The sequence below is a fragment of the Dichotomopilus funicola genome (assembly GCF_033296635.1).
Source record: "Dichotomopilus funicola strain CBS 141.50 unplaced genomic scaffold C8A04scaffold_41, whole genome shotgun sequence".
Lineage (NCBI taxonomy): Eukaryota > Fungi > Ascomycota > Sordariomycetes > Sordariales > Chaetomiaceae > Dichotomopilus > Dichotomopilus funicola.
Genome location: NW_026944062.1, coordinates 18,192 through 37,272, shown reverse-complemented (window position 1 = coordinate 37,272; position 19,081 = coordinate 18,192). Strand labels below are relative to the sequence as shown.

At 54.9% G+C, this 19,081-nt stretch overlaps 8 protein-coding genes across 8 annotated transcripts; 4 read left to right on the top strand and 4 right to left on the bottom strand.

The window, feature by feature from the left end:
• Positions 1 to 1,577: 1,577 nt before the first annotated feature.
• C8A04DRAFT_13000 (uncharacterized protein) lies at positions 1,578 to 2,072 on the top strand (the record flags this gene model as incomplete). The annotated part of the gene is made up of 1 exon (XM_062777543.1): positions 1,578 to 2,072. One exon carries the CDS (start codon positions 1,578 to 1,580, stop codon positions 2,070 to 2,072), a length of 495 nt encoding a protein of 164 aa, XP_062636035.1.
• Positions 2,073 to 4,292: 2,220 nt separating this feature from the next.
• On the top strand, positions 4,293 to 4,544 carry C8A04DRAFT_29615 (uncharacterized protein; the record flags this gene model as incomplete). The annotated part of the gene is made up of 1 exon (XM_062781069.1): positions 4,293 to 4,544. The coding sequence occupies one exon, from the start codon at positions 4,293 to 4,295 to the stop codon at positions 4,542 to 4,544; it is 252 nt and encodes an 83-aa protein (XP_062636034.1).
• Positions 4,545 to 7,265: 2,721 nt separating this feature from the next.
• C8A04DRAFT_29614 (ribosomal protein L11 methyltransferase) lies at positions 7,266 to 8,281 on the top strand (the record flags this gene model as incomplete). The annotated part of the gene is made up of 3 exons (XM_062781068.1): positions 7,266 to 7,759; positions 7,858 to 8,035; positions 8,096 to 8,281. 3 exons carry the CDS (start codon positions 7,266 to 7,268, stop codon positions 8,279 to 8,281), a joined length of 858 nt encoding a protein of 285 aa, XP_062636033.1.
• Positions 8,282 to 8,419: 138 nt separating this feature from the next.
• On the bottom strand, positions 8,420 to 9,244 carry C8A04DRAFT_13056 (uncharacterized protein; the record flags this gene model as incomplete). The annotated part of the gene is made up of 1 exon (XM_062777565.1): positions 8,420 to 9,244. One exon carries the CDS (start codon positions 9,242 to 9,244, stop codon positions 8,420 to 8,422), a length of 825 nt encoding a protein of 274 aa, XP_062636032.1.
• A 103-nt stretch (positions 9,245 to 9,347) lies between these two features.
• Positions 9,348 to 12,411, bottom strand: C8A04DRAFT_38056 (TAP-like protein-domain-containing protein; the record flags this gene model as incomplete). The annotated part of the gene is made up of 4 exons (XM_062784095.1): positions 9,348 to 9,377; positions 9,789 to 10,430; positions 10,503 to 11,786; positions 12,382 to 12,411. The coding sequence occupies 4 exons, from the start codon at positions 12,409 to 12,411 to the stop codon at positions 9,348 to 9,350; spliced, it is 1,986 nt and encodes a 661-aa protein (XP_062636031.1).
• A 284-nt stretch (positions 12,412 to 12,695) lies between these two features.
• Positions 12,696 to 15,489, bottom strand: C8A04DRAFT_29611 (fungal-specific transcription factor domain-containing protein; the record flags this gene model as incomplete). Its single annotated transcript, XM_062781067.1, has 3 exons — positions 12,696 to 15,080; positions 15,170 to 15,194; positions 15,275 to 15,489. The coding sequence occupies 3 exons, from the start codon at positions 15,487 to 15,489 to the stop codon at positions 12,696 to 12,698; spliced, it is 2,625 nt and encodes an 874-aa protein (XP_062636030.1).
• Positions 15,490 to 16,286: 797 nt separating this feature from the next.
• C8A04DRAFT_13008 (rhamnose mutarotase) lies at positions 16,287 to 16,758 on the bottom strand (the record flags this gene model as incomplete). The annotated part of the gene is made up of 2 exons (XM_062777548.1): positions 16,287 to 16,513; positions 16,578 to 16,758. The coding sequence occupies 2 exons, from the start codon at positions 16,756 to 16,758 to the stop codon at positions 16,287 to 16,289; spliced, it is 408 nt and encodes a 135-aa protein (XP_062636029.1).
• Positions 16,759 to 17,529: 771 nt separating this feature from the next.
• C8A04DRAFT_29609 (L-rhamnonate dehydratase) lies at positions 17,530 to 18,957 on the top strand (the record flags this gene model as incomplete). The annotated part of the gene is made up of 4 exons (XM_062781066.1): positions 17,530 to 17,596; positions 17,646 to 17,679; positions 17,731 to 17,879; positions 17,939 to 18,957. The coding sequence occupies 4 exons, from the start codon at positions 17,530 to 17,532 to the stop codon at positions 18,955 to 18,957; spliced, it is 1,269 nt and encodes a 422-aa protein (XP_062636028.1).
• Between the last annotated feature and the right edge of the window lie 124 nt (positions 18,958 to 19,081).

The following is a 19,081-nucleotide window of genomic DNA, read 5'->3' as shown; positions in this document are numbered from 1 at the left end:
TAAACGGGGGATATCTCAACCTTGTTGTTTCTCCGACTTTGAGAAAGCAATAATTACAGTAGGATTTGGCCCATGACTGAGCGTGGAGAAGATCAGATTTTGTTTGCGGTTTGGCGGCCCCCTTAGGCCCCCTAACTGCTCAGAAGGCTTGTGTTGCAGGTTTGAGGGCGGGGAACCGCAGGATGTGAACAATAATGAAGGTTAAAACATGTTGTTGTGGTAGACCGTAGAATCGGGGCCGCTGTGTCAGCAACAACACTGATTCCACGTGTTGAGGTGGATCTCTCTCTGCCACATGGCGAGTTGTGGAAAAAAGACAGACAAGAACATGCAGCCCCCTGATTCAGATCACGCATCCCAAAAAGGCCGTCACTCTGCAGGCGCATGAATTCAAGCGCTTTCACTCCGATCCGAAATGTTAATCCATCTTCCCTTGTGACATCGCTAGACCCGTTGTTGCGACCAGCCCGACCAACCCGAAGACCTTCTTCCGGGGTTGCACAGCACAGGTGCATTGGGCACTCGCCTCGCCCTGCGTCGCTGCATCACAGTGCATCGGGTCGTGGTCGTCGTGTGGCGTTTTGTGTGCTCAGCACATTCGCTGCATTGGTGCTTCGGAACTCTCGTTGAGTCTTGCGCGCCAACCAGGGCTCACAGTTGCCTGTCACGGTTTTTTAGGTTGCCTCTGGCAGGTTCTTCCAGTGATGCCATCTCCTGGACCATCATCCTTCTGCCCAGCCGACATGGCCTGATCGACTTGCTGGGCATGCCGGCACGTGGTGTGATTGGCCTGTAATGCTAGCGAATAGGGTGCTGCGTTTGCCGCTGAAGAGCTGGAGAACCCCTGTGACGAGCACACTTTTGGCTGCTTCGGTTGGGCCCGGAGCTCCGAAGGATTACCGAATCTGGAAGGTGGGGATGCACATCATTCGTTGAGTGAACGATTGGAGCGCGGCCAAAGAAACAAAGAAAGGGGGACTGAGAGCTCCATCTTGTGATCATCTCAAGTGGGAGAAGGAGCTTGTTGACCACGTTCATGCGTTAATGGTTGTGGTTCCCGAGGAGGGGATCGTGGTGGCTTTTGTGGGTGGTTTGTGGGTGGTCTTGATGTGCGGTCCAGGTGGGGGCATGTCATGCGTTGATGGTTCGATGCTTTGTTCGGTTCGAGTCTTGGGACCTTCGGTTCATGAACAAGGCCGTTGATTTTTGCAGATCTCGGTCCGAATCTGGGCTTTTGCTGTTAGTCTGGGGTTCTTGCGTTGTTTGTTGCGCCTACCAGCATGCCCATTGATGTGATGAGATGAAATGTCTCGGGTGCGGTGACAGGGCTAAAAAAGCGTGATGGCCAACGTTCTTTCAATGGCCTTGTGATGGAGATGGAGGCAGTTGTGGGAAGGTATATAAATCTTGCCCTTTCCCCATACAAACCCTCGCCCACCACTCTTCCACAAACCACAGTTTCAACATCGATATCCCAAACACATCGATACCGGGCTTCGTCAAGCGATTCCAAGTCTCCAAACATAAAATAACATCACCTTCGCGCAACCAAACCTAATTACAAACAACAATCCATCATGTTGTTTCTCAACACCAAATTTCTGGCCCTTGCGGCCCTGGCTACCACAGCCCTCTCGGCCCCTACCACACCATTATCTGCGCGCGCCGACTATTCTCCCGTAACAGACGACGATTACTGCGGCGAGGCTGCGGTCCTCCATTACGCCTACGGCAACTCGGCCCCACTCGCCTCCGACTGCACGGCCCTTTACCAAAAGAACCCCGGTCCGGGCCGATGGGCGATCTCGTCCGCCGAAACACAATCCCGGAAGGCGTCGGCCGACGGATGGACACGCTTGGCGAGCAGCGGGACCTGCGCCTTTGAGGTGCGGCTCGCGCAGCCCGACGTGGTGGACTATCAGTTTGGAACGAATGATCTACGGTTCTACATTCGCGGGTATGCGGGTGCCGGGCAGGCGCAAGATGGGCGGGTGGCTGCCTCAAGCACGGTTTTGTGTGGTCGGGATCAGGGAGGGCAGGCTGCGGTGGAGTGGAGGGTAGCACATGCTTAAGTGATGAGGGATATCCATTGACGGGAGGAAGGAACGGGTTGGGGGGTCATCATTTTTTCCATTGCCTTGCTTTACATTTACATTTCCACATTTCCACATTTCCCTTTTTTTTCTCTTTTTAATCATCTTTCATTTTCAGCGGTGTTTTGCCTGGGGAATTCGGAGGTGGAAGTCGCACACAAACAATGGAGCGGGGAGTCCTGGGCGGAGTGTTTTGGGGGATTTTCCGGCCGAAGATCTTTGGGAGTTGAGGGGCTGGTGACCCTGCACGGTTCTTGGGGCGTTTCCTGGTAAACAATTTAAATCTCACGATTTCCCTCCCCTTCAACCGACCCCACTTGCATTCGATGACACGCAGAGAATATGCATCTCATCTTTTGGTGCTGACGCCAGACTTTCATGTGAGCCTCGCTGCCCCACCTAGGGAATGGACGAGACCACATCTTTTCTGTTCTTAAAGGCCCTTAAACTGGGTCAAGAAGTGGACGAGGTGAATGCACCTGACGGGCAGATAGCGCTAACGGTAATTAGGCGACAACATGCGATATCCCTGGGCAGTGTCAGCGTTGTACTCGAGTACGAGGGATTGGTGGCGGTTCGCTCCTCTGGGAATAATGGCAAAATTCCCAAAGCGAACATTCTCCGCTAGTCCTAGCACTTGTAAATAGTGACAACCTTGTCGCGAAGCATAGTCGGTGAGGAAATATCGCCGAGCCATTCTCCGGTCAGATACGGATACAACCTTTTTTCCCCATTATCAACAACTTATTTAGAGGACACGCTGCCCATTTCCAGTCTCTCACCTCTCAACCACAACTGAACGACAACTCGCTGTGGATATCAGTATCTTCCAAAAATTATAATTACCACTTCATCATGCAACTCACTACCATCACTCTGGCCACCCTTGGCCTAGTCTCCTCGGCAACAGCATTCGCTCTTCCTAACCCATTCCCGAAATACACGCTCATCGAGGACCGCAGCTGTATCAATGGCCGGTGGAACTGCAGCGGAGCAACCCTCAAAATCTGCAGCGGCGGAACCTGGGTCACGTCGGCTGTCTGCTCGTCTTGGCAGTGCTGTTCCGTAACGAATGGCGGCACCAATGCGCACTGCACGTGTTAAGGGATTTCGTTTTGGTTGATGGATTGTAAGTTTCTCATCGTATTATTCACAAGGAATGTTCGGGGTTCGTTGAACAAGGCTCTAACACACTTCAAAGCTATAGGCCTTAGGGGTGTCACAGTAACCTTTGGATACAGGACAGGATCGGCGAGTTCAGCCCTGGATAAGGAAGTTGGAGAAGCAAAATGTGGTGGTTACTTGGTTTCTGAGTCTCGGTTAGGAAGTATGTTTCGATGGATGCAGGATGCAGATTCCTTAGCAAGGCTCTGCGTTGCCTAGTTCGTATTGTCAACCGATAATAACTCTTTCAATTGGATGTTGCGATTCCGTGCTCCAATGACAACTCCCAACCCTTCCCTTCCAACTCTTGGTTACACTTACAGTGCGTCGCCTATTGTGTGATCCATCCCTGTTACATAAACCCACCGATATTCAGCCTCAAGGGATTCTTGGCCTGTTTCCCAAGGTTCAGCACTGTGGACTGTTCACCGCCAAAGACGGCAAGCAAGATGACTGCAGGCGTTTGGGAAGGCTTGAGGCCGTGCGCCGCGATTTGGATCGCGGGGTTTGCACATGTTGAGACCTTGAATGTGGGGTTGAGATGGGAGGGCCCACAACAAATAACACTTGGGGGCCGCGTCTTGAACTCTTCCAGACGCGAACTCGCAGCCGTTCCCGGTTGTCTTCCTCTTATGAACGCACACAGGGGTAATTAACCCTGGCGGTCCCGAGTTCATGCGATAGAATCCTGCGATGCATGTGAAATACGCGGTAAAACCGTAAAATCATCCACACGAGTGGTTGTTCGCTTATCATATCCACAGTTGGCCGTTCGTTGCTGTAACATTCCGAAAAACGGCGAGTAGAAAAGACCAACGGGAGTAAAGCCAAGAGAACTCTGGGTAAAAGGCTGACAAAGAGGCAAAAGACAGTTTGGTTAACAAAGATTAATTAGTATAAAGAGGTTGCCTTCCCCTTCTCTTGATCGCAACATTACTCTAGCACTCAACAACTCAACACTTCTCAGAGCCATCGACTTCCTCAAACCCACACCCTCATCATAATTACCTAGTCACCCCCTCCAAAACCGCCAAAATGCAACTCACCACCATCACCCTCACCCTCCTCGGCCTCGCCGCCACCGCCCTCGCCGTATCTGCCACCCAAACCAGCCGTGCCCTACCACCAGTCAGCACCAGCCTTCCCTGCACAAACGGCTACTGGTCTTGCAGCGGCAGCAACCTCCGGGTCTGCTCCAACGGCAACTGGGTCCTATCCGCGGTCTGCTCCTCGGCCGGCTGCTGCTCGGTTACGGACGGCGGGTTGAATGCGCACTGCACCTGCTAGAGGATGTGGTGATGGTATGAGGGTGAGTACTTCTGGAGTTGTTGCAGATTGGGGATTCAAAGTGCGGTTGTTGACTGTTTGATTTGTAGCTTTGATGTCTACTAAACATTTAGGGGACGGGGATATTAAATATGGGTTTCTATTCTTCTTTTATGTTATCCTCCCTTGCCTTTCTTGGTCGTATTGGGCAACTTGATCGTCGTAAGCAAAGCTCGACAATGGACAGTGGGAGATAACAAATTTGAAACAGAAGATCATAGGATACTAGGTGGGTCCTATAGGTGGTTTCAGCAATCCCGTTAGGATCCCATCTCTTAATGATCATGGTGTTCTTCAAGATCTCGATTCTCGATGCCCCACATATCTCGATGTTACATGTCGCCTTGATTGCTTGTGCCTACCTCCCAAGATGAATGAAATTTGTCAGGAGCTTGCTGGATATGGCAGTCCAAGCTGTAATCTACTTGTCAGTGAAGACCCATTTGTGTTCCGGTTTGTTTTGGACTGTGGAGGGAAACATCGTTAGCGGACTAACCACAAGCGCCTTTCAGGCCTGATAGCCATTTTCCTTGTTGGTTCGAATTTCCTCCAGCGCTTGATAAAACCCAACCAAGATGCCCGATTATGGTCCCGTGTCAGGTCAGTAACCGCAGGCGGCCGCAGTGGGTGCTGGTTTGGGCTTCCAAGACTTGCAAGCGCCAGAGCCCTATTGTTTGCCAACATTCCCACCTTAGCCACCAGGGGCGATACACATATTAACTGCGCTTCGGGGTTTCTTGGGAGTTTGAGTGTTTTTGAAAGCACCGAAATTCCGGGTAAAAGCGGCGTGAAAGGCTGGCGCCTTCAGTGACAACCTATCTGCGGCCATGACTCGCAAGGGGTAATTATTAATAGAAGCCGTTGGCTGTGTGATTTTGATTTTGTGGAACACATTGCTATTAGGATGGAATGAATGGCCCTTAGTTATGGGGCCCAATGCGAAGGTCTCGGGTGATCGAATCATTGGCTAGTTTCTTCATGTTTGCCCTCGGGGTCCTAAAGCGTGGGTCTACATTCCATTTTTCTCTTCCACCTTGGGATGCAGAGGGTGCTGGGGCGGGATTGTGTTTGTTCAGGCCTAAGCGCCCACAGGAGAAATTGTTGACTGCAACACTTCCGTAGTTGGCCAGGGCCCAGCTGTGGTTTGCTCGTGACTTCCCAAAGGAGACCCGGAAAGGCTTGGGGGAAGGGGCGACTGGAACAGCTTTGGCAAGTAACGGAAGCGGCAGAATACGGGAGGTACCTACTTAGGTAGGGAAGAAAGAACCGAAGTAATTAACTGCTGGGGTATAATAAGAACCTAGTAGGTATCTACTTATAAAGCGAGGTGGCCTCCTTCCTGTCAGACTGCTATCAGGGCGTCACTCTCAAAACCACATCCACAAACATTATAAGTCATTCACTGTTACAATTGGCTCTCAACCTCTTTCATCACAATATCCAAAAGATCCTAAAATGCAGCTCCTCACGACCACCATCGCCCTGCTCGGTCTTGCATCGTCGGCTCAGAGTCTAGCCGTCCCCTCGGCTAACCCTTCTCACGTCTCCCCGCGTAACGCTGCGGACACTCCCTTCCCGCCGCCTCCAACTCAGCCGTGTACGAATAGTCACTGGAACTGTGACGGCCTCGCGCTCTGGGTGTGCCGAAATGGCAACTGGGTGTTGTCTGCGCTGTGTTCCGAGTCGAAATGCTGCTCAGTCACTGATGGAGGGTTGAATGCGCACTGTAACTGTTAGGAGTTACCAGGCGGTGAGATAAGGGAGATTGAAGGTAAGTGTGTAGATCCTGATTTGATCTAACTGCATTTTCATTGTTACCCTGAGCCTACAGTCGCTTACAATGCGGGTTTTATCTGTTAGTGCGGGAGGATATGAGGACTGTGGCGGGTACTTGGAGGGCTTTCTGCTCTTTTTTTTCTTTCTTTTTCTTCTTTTTAGCAGGGCGCTAGATGATGGGAACTCCAGCATGAAACTGGATCGGAAGGAGTCACTAAGGGAAGAAGGATTTTCAAGTAGCTGACCTTTGCAATTAAGAATGTATCGAGAATGGAAGAAGAAGGGTGATCTAAGTCCGACAAATCTTGATAATAATTCATCAACAATATATGTCCGACATAGCCCCGTACATTAACATTCACATGCAGTTTAATTTATCATCCTTAACGCTAAAGGCCCGGCCATTACCCTCCCTTATTTACTACACTGACTGCGCCTAATAATCTGGCGCTGGTAACTGCACGAGATCTGGCAGGCAGCAGCTGGCTCGCTGTTCGTCCCCACCGTCGGAAAGGACAGCCAGTTTTTCAATCAATGGCTCATTATCGAGGTAGCTGCTCGAGCCAGGTGCCTGTGAATCTCTTGTTTCACAGTTGATATAAGTGAGGGCCTCCTTAGGGGCAAAAAGCGGAAACACCAGTTACAAATCGCAGAAATAATTGGCGGTAAACGGAATGCAGCAAGTTGCAGCTTTTGCCGGTCTGAGTCACTCGGCAACATGTGCATGTTATGACGCCAAGCGTCGTTTGCCGAGAGTTGCGAACCAAGAAACTGAAAAAAAACCAAAAAAAAAACCATTTGGATTCAAGGAGCCATATTGAATCCAAACGCTACCCCCATCTTCCTCTTCCCAGTTCCCAGACTCACCAAAACGATTTACCTCAACCCCTAACCAACGAGCCAGCCATGTCCACCCAACCCACCCCACAACCTCCCCTCGGCCCCGAGGCCATCGCCTCCTGGAATGCCAACGCAGCTTACTGGGACGCAGCCATCACCAAAGACGGCAACAAATACTGGCGCCGACTGCAAGAGCCCTGCCTCACCCGTTTCCTCGGTCCCTTCCTCTCCTCCGGCGGACGCGTACTTGACTTGGCCACGGGCAATGGCCTCTGCGCGCGCTGGTTAGCTGATAAGCTGCAGGAATCGGGGGGTGAACCCGGCGAGGTCGTGGCTGCGGATGCTAGTGAAGGTATGTTGGAGGTTGCGAAGGGGTATGGGGATCGGGAGGGACGGATTAAGTTTCGAAGGGTGGATGTGACGAGTGAGGAGGAACTGAGAGGGTTGCAGGAGGAAGAGGGGAGGTTTGGGGTGGTGTTGATGAATATGGCGATTATGGATGTGGCGGAGTTGGGACCGCTTGCGAAGGCGTTGAGGGAGTTGTTGGTGCCTGGTGGGGTGTAAGTCATCTCCTGTCCCTTTCACCTTTTTTCACGGGAGGTGATGATAGGGGTTGATGATAAGGGTTTGCTGTGCTGAAGTGTGTGTGATACCTTAGGTTTGTTGCCACGTTGTTGCACCCTGTCTTCTTCACATCGAACGCATCTCGCATTGTTGAGGTCTCGTATAACCCGATGACCGGTGACCAAGAGATCGTCCGCGGTAAACTCGTGAAGGAGTATATGTCTGTGCCACCGGCAAAGGGAATTGCGATTCCGGGGCAGCCGGCGAAACAGGTGAGTACTAACGAATATGGGATGAGTCCATGGCAGTGGGCAAGGTGCTAAACCTGATAGCTTTACATCCATCGCCCGATCCAAGACGTGTTCTCGCCCTTCTTCAAAGCTGGTCTGGTGATGGACGCCATGGAGGAGCTCGCTTTTACTACCGAGGCCGCTGAGCCGAACCGCATTGAGTCCACCGCAAACTACACGCAGCTACCGGCCATCCTAGCGTTCCGGATGAGGTTGCCTAAGAATTAGCTAGAGGAAGGGAATATCTGAGCGATAATTCAAGGGGAGGAGAGTAGCCAATAACGCAGAAAGGAGAAGCCATAGTTAAAATTGTATCCTAGGTCACCGCCCAAGAAAGCCCTACCGAGACCTTTGACCCTTAATTAATTACTGCAAGTTCACAAACAACCCCCCATCCACCAACAACTGCGCCCCCGTCACATACCCACTCAACTCCTCACTCGCCAAAAAAACCGCCGGCCCCGCCAAATCCCTTGGTTCACCCGTCCTCCCCAACGGTATCCTCCCCTCCATATACTCCCTCTTCCCCTCATCCTTCAAATCCTCCTCGTTCAACTGCGTCCGAATCGTCCCCGGCAACAGCGCATTACACCGTATCCCATACTTCCCCAGCGCCACAGCCGTACTTTGCATTAGACTCAACACCCCGGCTTTTGTAGGCGTGTAATGTGTCTGCTCGCCACCGCCGACAAGCGCGGAGATGGAAGAGATCCCGATGATGGAGCCACCGGGGGGTGAGTTGCCGCGGGCCATCTGGCGGGCAGCGGCCTGGACGAGGTAAAAAGCGCCGTCGAGGTTGGTGCGGACGGTGGTGGAGAAGAGGTCCGGGGAGAGGTCGAGGAAGGAGGCGAAGGTGCAGATGCCGGCGTTGGAGACGCAGATGTCGAGGCGGGAGGAGGAGAAGGTTTCAAGAGCGAATGCGACGAGGGCTGGGCCGGTCGCGGGGTCGCGGATATCGCCGGGGAGGTGGGCGAGGCGGCCGACGGAGTTGGGGGGGTTGGCGTTGGAGCGGAGGGCCGCGGCTTCGGTGAGGAGGGAGGTGAGGTGGGGCTTGTCGCGGTCGAGGTCGAGGTGGTTGACCGCGACGTCGCAGCCTTGAGCGAGGAAGGCGAGAGCGATGGCCCGGCCGATGCCGGTAGTGCCGCCCGAGATGATGGCGGTTTTGCCCAGGAGGAGATTAGTGGCGGGCATTTTGGAGTATTTTTTGGTGGGACAAAATTTCCCTGGGGTTCGTGATGAATTTTTGGTGTTGAGTGAGTGGTTTGAGGAATTGGCCCAACGTTCAATTAATTTGTCAAGAGACAGTTGGCCGACGGCCACTAGACTAAATGGAACGTATAAAAGGAAGACTAATTGAATATAAATGAACACATATATTCCTGCCTAATATCAAAAAACACGCATCTAATAATTCAGTCACACCTCATCGTATGCTCGTCCAATGTTGGGGGTTTGCAGGGGGCCAACTCCAAGACCCACATCGCATGAGGTTGAATGCCCCTGCTGCGCGGAGCAAACGCGGGGTCATTCGCCCCACACCTCGGGCTAAATTACAGCGAGGCCGGTCCCCACACTCCCCACACTTTAGTGGGCGCCGCTGTGACCGTTACAGAGGATCAAGTTAGCTCCAGAGGGACTCACGGTCGAGAAATTGCTCGGGCCGACCATCAGGGAACTCGCCATCGTCATCACTCTCCGTGTGCAGAACCGACAACGCAGCCCAAGCAGCCTCTACCTCCGGGCCGAAATCCATCCTCCTCCCCAACCCATCCATGTCCAATAACGCAAACTCCCTCTGCAAGTTCCGCAGCCCATCTGCCATAACTTTCCGCTCTGCCGTCCACACGTCGTGAATGCCGTACATCGGTCCCAACCAGGGCCGCTCATTGACGGGACATTGCGCCCACTCACCCCGGAGACGGCCGAATTTATGAGAAACGTTTTGCGGTGGCGGGGGTGTCCTGTCCGAGTTGAGGTAGTCGCGGACAATGTTGGCCGTGCAGGTTGATACCATGGAGATGGTGCAGTGGCCGAACCCTCGCTGCTCGACTATGCCGGCGCCCTCGAACTTGAGCGCCATTTTGACGGCGGCGTGCAGAGGCGTGACGGGGTCGTTCGAGTTGGAGAGGAAAAGCAGCGGGTGGGCGGTCTTGATGCGGTCAGAGGGTTTGGGCGCCCACGGGGTCTCGGGCGGTCCGACGGGCCACGGTTTGCGGGACGGGTGGTTTGGGACGGGGGTTAGTTTGTCGGAGCCGGACGTCGACGGGACCTGCCAGTTGTTGCACTGGATCATAATGCTCGCCCAGATGTCGGCGAACCGGGAGGTGTTTCTCATGGCAGTGAGGGAGTCGGCCCAGACTTCAGGGGCCCAGTCCTCCTGTGGAAGTAAGTGTGTGTTAGCCCAGGTTGGGGGTTGAGCGGTCTTGGGGGATTATCTCTGCTTGCTTACCCTGACTGTCTTGTCGCCGCACATGATGGCGCGTTGGGCATCCGTAAGCCAGTCCATTATTTCCGGCGACGTCTCGACCGCACACATAGCCTTGGGGTCCGGGAAAATAAGGCTCAACCCCTGGAAATTCTTTTCTAACACCATATTCAACAACACCGCGACGCTCGGAAAGGACTGCATCGGCGTGTACAGCCCCCGAAACACCAGCATCTTGAACAGGCTCGCCTGCAGTAGCACCGGATAATAGTGCTGCGGATGCGTGAACGTGATGAAGTCCTTTTCCAGCATCTCCATCACCTTATCATACCTCTTCTTCACATCTATCATCTTATCCCCTTCCCGATACAGCGCACACCTTTTCTTTGCCGAGGCGCAATACCCCCAGAAAGGTATCAGCACGGAGTCCGCATCCAACAAACTCTCCCGCCACAGCATCTCCTCGTACAACTCCGCATCAACCACCCCGTCCACTATCACCCTCCCCACTCGCTCAGGAAACATCCGCGCAAACGTCGCGCCCAAATACGTCCCATACGAAAACCCCCAATACACCAGCTTCCCCTTCAACTCCCTCTCCTCCCCACCTTCCTTCTCCACCCACTCATCCCACGCATCCACAATACTCACCATATCCCGCGCCACATGCTCTGTGCCCGTCCACGCCAACCCACTGTCCCCAGCCAGGTGCTCATCCCGCTCGCGACACATGGCGTTGACGGCTGTCTGGCTGGCCCGCACGCGCGCGACGGTGGACAGGTCGTCGGCGTGCATCAGGCCGAGCGCGGCGTTGGTGTTTTCCCATTCTAGACGGCGCAGTAGGCCGGGGAGGGTAGGTTGGGCGCACCGGTCGGAGTCGCTGGAACCGCCGGAGCTGTCGGTGGAAGAAGTCTTATTCAGGCAGGAATCGGGCGGGGGTTTGACCCAGCAGTCGGCCGTGGGGGTGGTGAATGGGACGCCGCGGGGGTCGAAGCCGAGGATGGGCTGGTCAGGACCGAGGACGGCTTGGAGGGCGGCGCCGGCGCGCAGGACGAGACCGGTGCCTGAGCCGCCGGGTCCGCCGGGGTTGACGAGCAAGGGGGATTTTGGTTTGGAGGAGGAGGGGTCGGTTTGGTTTTGGTTTTGCGCTGCCGGGAGGAGGAGCAGGGCGATGTGCACTTTCGGGACGTTCGGGGATGAGTTTAGTGGGCGGTCATAATCCATCGGCACGGTCAGGCGGGCGCAGAGAAAGGTAGCGTCTAGGTCTGTGTGGCAGGGATGCCATTCGAGGTTGGTAGAGGGCGTGATCTGGGAGAGTTAGCGTTGCGCCCCGACGATGATCAGCTGGTCAGAGAAACATTGAGATAAAAATGAGCGACAGACATGTTCCCATGGCTTATCTGAGAGCGCGATAGCATTCGTACTCTGTTCCTCTTTACCGGGCCTTGGTGATCGTTGGCTTTCGAACATAGGGCTTAGTGGTCTGATGTACAAGCAGACTTCGTAGTAGAGGAAAACGATGAGAACCAAGCCCCATCGCCATCTCGACGGCCGTCGGGGTATTTCCAGGGCTGACCCGCCTGCCAATGGCGAGAGTTCGGTTTGTTCTTCGTCCTTCATGCCGTGCAGGGCTTCGATTCGAGGTCCGGGTGGGTGTTTGGGAGACAGTGAGAGTTCTGGATGAAAGAGCGCAAAGCGAAAAGGGGAGCGAAGGGAGAAGAGTTGATGGCATCCTGTGGGATGCAAAGACCTTTTGCAATCCGTTCGTGCACTCAGCTGTTAGTTCGTATCGAGCGGGAAAACCGCCTTGCCAAGCCACTGCACCTCAAGCGCAGACGCAGCCGAAGGGCGGGGAACTGATCCTCCTTGTCAATGGATGGTGACGCGGACCTGTGCCGCGTACCTGGTTGCCTTCGGGATATTTGCCGATCATGACTATCCAGGCGACAGTCCGTTTACGTTGATCTTGATGTTGCACGTTGAGCTTCAAGAGAAATGTTAGCTTCGTCCATTTCTTCAAAGCGGGACCACAGAAACCCGCTGGGATTGTCGCTGCAGCTCGGATTGTCGCCGCGTGGGCTTCGCCCGCCTAAATATTTTGTTCCTTGCAAGTTGACCAAGAAACCAGCCGCCCAAAATATGAACAAGATATCGTCACCGTCATACCGCTATTTTCCCGACCACTAAAATATACACCCAGTGCCTGAACCTGATATCTTACCCTAGGAACTTAGTTTCGCCCTGCTGAAAAAGCCAGTCCCGATTGGCATCCACCATAAAATCCGTGATATTAAACTCCCCTTGCACGACGCCCGCGCCAGCATCCACCCCACTGCCTGTAGCTTCTGCTCCAGCCCCGGCCCCGGCCCCGGCCCCGGCTGCCGAAGTGCCCGGCCCAGCCGGTAGCCGTGGCACATTGAAAAAGTCAAACACATCAAGATACTCCAGCTCATTCGGTGCCGGCGTTCTCGACGCAGGTGTAGCGCTCGCTAAGCGGCTTTGCCATCCTCCACCACCACCACCTGCTCCCCCTCCTGGTCCCGTTCCATTCCCGCTCCCATTCATCACTGGCGTAGCGTGTCTCGGCTGGCGACTGATCAAAAAGTCCAAATCAAACGCCGTTCTCCGCATATCCGCGAGAATCCTGACGCTGCCCGGGACCTCGCTAGCCCCGCGTTGCTCACTATCCCGATGTTCATCCAGGACCCGGCTCAACAGACTACAATAACGGGCCGCAACGGGCCAGTACCGGCCCATTTCCCGCAGCGTGTCCACAAACGCGCCAATCTGCCCTCCCTGTAGCTTCCGCTCGACAGTGCTCCCGTGTACGAGCAGGACGCGCGCGGCAACCCAGAGGGTAAAAGCAAAAGGGGGGCCGAGTTTTGATAGGAGGTTTTGGGCGACGACGAATTCGCAGAGGGCAGCGATGTTTTCCACAGCCGCGTGGCAGCGCTGGGATGCCGAGTAGGACGGCGTGAAGATCGGGGACCGCGTGGTTGGGTAGGCGGCCGACGAGTGCAGGCGTATGACGGCAGTGTGGTAGGTCGCATGCAGCATCACCCAGCCGCAGTTAAGCGTCTTGGCCGAGGCTGGCTGGAAGAGCTTGGCCATGTTCCCGTATTCCCCGGGGAGGTTGAACTTCCACGCTGCGAGGGTGTTGTCCAGCTCCTTGTAGCGCATTTGCCAGGTCTCGACATCTGACAACGCGCTGATGTCGACGGGCTGCTTGAGGAACTTGTGAATCTTGGAAAGTGTGCCTAAAATCTCGATGTAATAGCTAAAGGCGCCGAGGTTTTCAGGTTTGTCGATTTCGGGTTCTGATCCCCCGCCGGCATTGCTATCGCCGGGCTTTATATCGTCGGCCCGAAACCAGCGGGTATCCACCTTTTGGTTCTTCATCCACAGGTCGTCCCGACACGGCAGTGATCGATCAATCTCGCAATCGTCGATCCCAAAGTCAAAGGCCGTGGCGATTGTGGCATATCGGTCCAGCAAATACACCATCCAAAAGAGTCGCCGCCGGGATTCCTCCTCAATGAAGTCTCTCGGCTCAGGCAATATCATGGCCCGCAACGTGTAAATAGATGTGTAGTTGGGCGCTACCGAGAACGAGTTGCTTTCCACCGCCAACCCGAGTGTGACCACGGCACGAGTGATAAGCGCCATGATGTTCCACCCGGGAGGGCCATTGCTGCTTCCGCACAGGTCCAAAGCCAGGATGACCAGCGCTTGGAGAGACTTAACTGACAAGTGCTCCATCCCATACAAAAGCACCCGCTGTTTTGAAGCGTCATGAAACCGTTGCCGACTGTCTTCTGTTAATCTAACATCCGTGGAGTAGCGTAGTGCCGTAGCAACGATGGCGTGTAACAAAATTTTGTCCTCCTCGTCGATCATAGACGGTCCGAATAACGAGTCGAGGGTGGTTTTGCGGTGGAGGATGGGACACCAGGTATTGACGTGCTTGAAATAAAGGTCCACCAGGGCATACAGCAGATCATATGGAGGTAGCTCCTGTTCTGCTGATAGCTGTCCCGAATGTTGAGTCGTGACTGATGGCGACTGCAGTTGTGCGGAATGGGGCGGTCCATAGTATTCCTGGGCCGCAGCGCTGGGCGGCATGGCCCCTGACAGGTGGCTTGGGGGTGATATGGCGCTGGCGGAGGGGAAGCTATCATGCACTTGTCCGACGGTCACTCCGAAATCGATTGACCGCGACGGCTTTTGCAAGAACAACGCGGTCTCGGCCTGTGGGGTTCGCATTGTGTCGTGGGTCGGCCGACCGAATATCGATGGTATCACTTCTCGTGGGGTGCCATGGTCGCTTGGCATGCTCGCGTTGCTATCCCTCACGCTCGCGGCACCCTGATGTGTCAGACCCGTCGGCCCCGTGCCATGCCCGCTTGTTGGGCTGTTGTTCGTGGTCAACGACTGCAAGATCTCAGAGTGTACGCGGAGCTTTTCCTCGAGCTTGTCAAGTCGTTGCTCGAGCTCGCGACCGTAACCGGCGCGGAGGCCCGGCTTTTTTCTCTCTTTGTACTCGCATAACGCGCCGTTGCGGCTACACCAGCCGCATGATGGTTGGCCCCGGTCGCATTTGACCTGTAGTGTACAGAGCCGCCAAGCAGTCAGCCAAAGATCCGGCGGGTAGTTTCGAGGACGACGACACGAGGGTGAAAATTGGAACCTACCTTGCGCTGCTTGCACAACTCGCACCTGGGCGGCGTCAGCATCCATACTGCGCAAGCCAAACCAGGTGGAACGCCCGAGGCGGGCCAGAATAGACATCTACTTACGACACCGAGATAGGCCGCTTGCGCTTCCCGAGACGAGCTACCTCCGGATCATCGTCGGGGTCAAGATCATCAACACTATTTTGGCCGTCATCGCTATCTTGTGGGTCAACCAGAGAATGGCGGTGTTGATGATGGTGATGCGCCGCATGTGGGGAGGCCGAGTGCGGTGACGACCGCAAGGCGCCGTTGAACGATGCGGAGCCTTGCGCTTGCATCGTGGGGTCGGGGTACCCAGCGAAGGGTCCAAGTGGGCGAGGAACGGGTTCGGGCTGATCGCCAGCGACCCGCGACGGCGGCCGCTGAACTCACTCGCTGGCAATGTCTCGACAATTGGTGTGGAGCGATGCGATACGCGAAGCAGGTTGCACGGCCGAAAATCGTAAATCGTGGCCGAACCGAGCCCGAGCTTGGCTCCCACCCGTCCTTGGCCGCTTTCCTCGGGTGTTCGAAGCGCCGGCCTGCACAGGCAGGCATGCACGTGCCAAATGCCGGCCGCACAACTGCGCAGAGGCAATTCAGCGTCGATCCAGGGTCCAAGCCGAGTTTCGTTACTGAGCGATGGTGAGATGCCGCGCGCAACGTGGAGGTGGGTTCGCGGGAAGGGGGGCGAGGAAAAGATGAAAGAGTGGTTCGGGGTAATGTTGCGTAGAGAGCGAAGGCAAGGTTCAGGAACCTGCCGTGGGGAGCCCCGAAGCTGTTTTAATCGCGGCACCTGAGCTCCCGACTCAAATGGTCCGAAGCCCGCCGAACGGCCCGTGCTGCCCCTGGTCCAGGGCCCGGAGTGTGGGGAAGCCTGCCAGATGAGGGACAAACAAGGCAGGCGCCAGGGGGCCAGTTCAATTTGGAAGTCGCCCGTAGCGAGCGCCAGGGAACGCCCTTTGTTCTCATCAACATCCATTGGGTGACAGTCCAAAAAATGTACTGAGGCCAATGCGCTACATATCCGTCGGAGAAATAACGCCCATTGCGTTATAATTATTCCTGATTACCTTTTCTCCTTTTTTCTCTTCTGTTACGCCGTGTAGAACACCTCTTCCACAGCCCTCCACCATGGGGGCTCGCCCGACTCGCTGTCCTTGGCCCCGGGCACCAGGGACTCTTGCATCCCATCTGTCATCCGCCACCACTCGCGGACCTTTGGATTTTGCCGCATATTCTCCATGTCCGCGTCAAAGTCGCTGCCGACGTATTTGAAGCTCGCAAATAGGATACCTGTCTCCGGGTCATGGAAAATGCTGTCTGCGCTCGCCAGTCAGATCGGGAACTTCCAGGTTGGTACGGAAGAGACTTATTGACCGCGTACAATCCTGGATGTTACAGTCCTTGATCTGCTGGAGCACCTCGGGCCATACCGCTGCGTGAACCTCCTTGTACTGGGCGACGAACTCAGGCTTGAGTTTTATGATCTGCGCAAACCGGCGGCCCGCGTATCGGACGGGCGTGCTGTCCGCGGAGCCTTTTGGGGAAGACCACAACTGAGACATGATAGGGCGAAAGAGGTTGAACAGGCAAACAAGTTCGCTACAGGTTGTGTCGCGGTGGAACATGGGAACCTTCTTGATATAAAGCTGGCTCCCCACATCACATTTGGTTTGTGGGGCTGGCTCATTCGGGCCAGCTAATCCCGAATACCAACTCAGCGTGGATCGAGAGCCACAAAGCGATAACATGGAGTCGAGTCAAACCATGGCTCGTGGATGGAGGTTTTCGGCATTTTATCCCCTTCTTGGGGGTAAAATAGCCTGAAGTGAGGCGGTTCCCCTCTTCAATGGCATGTCAGGCATGTGCTTGCTCCTTAGCGGGGAAAACGAGGAGAGGCACCCTGGGCCAAGTCGGGTTGCCATTCGCGACAACACGAAGAGCCGAGGCGCATCTTTGGCAACATTCCGTGGCACCCTGCGGGGTTAAACACATGGTGGGGTTTGGAATACGCGCCGGATGGTATGCGGGAGTTGAGGGGGCGACTTGAATGGACTCGTTCCCCTGAAGGCTTGCATCACGTCGTCAGTCTCCATCATCGGCATATCAAGGCCCGAGATTTCGTCGCTTCTTCCGAAAGCCCCACCAACAGCATCAACCCAAAGCTCCAAAACCACCCCTCGTTCACTTCTCTCTTGAACCACTGGTCCTCCTCCTCCGAGATCATGCCTGGTTCCTAAATACCGAATCCAATCAAATAATTACGCCCCCTACACACAAGCTCCGCCTCAACGATTCTATTCCCGGTACGTAGGACGTTGTAGAACCAAGAGAACATGGCGGCTAGAGGGTTTCCCACAATCAAGACCATCCGGTCCTTCGTTATTGGCGGGGTTGGGTCGGGTAAGTCATGCTGTCACATGCGAAATTCCAGTCAGCTAACAGAGACAAGGTGGTGACTACCACAATGTAAAAGGGGGGCATTGGTAACTCATCACGATCCCATGGTTCATGGTAACAATCCACTAATAGTGTAGGTTAATCGATTCGCCGATCTCAACGCCCTGCTCCCAATGGGAAAAGTACCGAGCTTCCCGCACAAGTTGGGGCATCAACGTTCTGGGTTCCTTCTTTGTTGAGATCGAGGCCAGCGATGGTACGATTGGGTTTGCCACTGGGTTCGGAGGTAGGTCACAGACAGACCTTGAACACAAATGGGAATGAATGCACGGCTAACTCAAATAGGACCCCCGGCATGCTGGCTTGTCCACCAGCACTTTGAGCGCTTCCTCATCGGCGCTGACCCCCGCAACACGAACCACCTCTTCGAACAAATGTACCGCGCCTCCATGTTTTACGGCCGCAAGGGCCTCCCGGTCGCCGTCATCTCAGTCATCGACTTGGCTCTCTGGGATTTGCTGGGCAAGATCCGTGGCGAGCCCGTCTACAAACTAATCGGCGGTAACACGAAGGACCGCATCAACTTCTACTGCACCGGCCCCGAGCCAACCGCAGCGAAAGCCATGGGGTTCTGGGGCGCCAAGGTGCCTCTCCCATACTGTCCCGAAGAAGGCCACGCCGGTCTCAAAAAGAATGTCGAGTTCCTCCGCAAACATCGGGAGTCTGTCGGTCCGGATTTCCCGCTCATGGTCGACTGCTACATGTCACTAAATGTGCCTTACACCATCGAGATCGCCAAGGCTTGTGAGGACCTCAACATCAACTGGTGGGAAGAGTGTCTCACTCCCGACGACACCGACGGCTTCGAGCAAATTAAGCGCGCCCACCCTACCATCAAGTTCACGACCGGCGAGCACGAATACTCTCGCTACGGTTTCCGCAAGCTTATCGAAGGCCGCAACCTCGACATCATCCAGCCTGACGTGATGTGGCTCGGCGGCCTGACCGAGCTTCTGAGGGTTTCGGCCATGGCGGCGGCGTATGATATCCCCGTCGTGCCACACGCGAGTGGGCCATACAGCTACCACTTTGTTATCAGCCAACCGAACACGCCGTTCCAGGAGTACTTGGCCAATTCGCCCGACGGCAAGAGTGTGTTACCGGTGTTCGGAGATTTATTCCTCGACGAGCCGATCCCGACAAAGGGGTTCCTGACCGCGTCCGAACTGGATAGACCTGGCTTTGGCTTGACGCTGAACCCGGCGGCTCGGGCGAAGCTGATTCCAGGGGCTGCGTTGCTAACGTTGCCGAAGAACACGCTACCCTCGCCGGAGGAGGGGAAACCGGCCGAGGAAAAGAAGTGAACCATGAGTAAAGCAGACAAGATAGAGGGTTCTAGGTTAATTAGGCGACCTTGGTAGCGCATAATACGAGTAGACTACGAACATGGTTGTGACGCAGTTGGTTACCAATAGTATGACTTCGGGT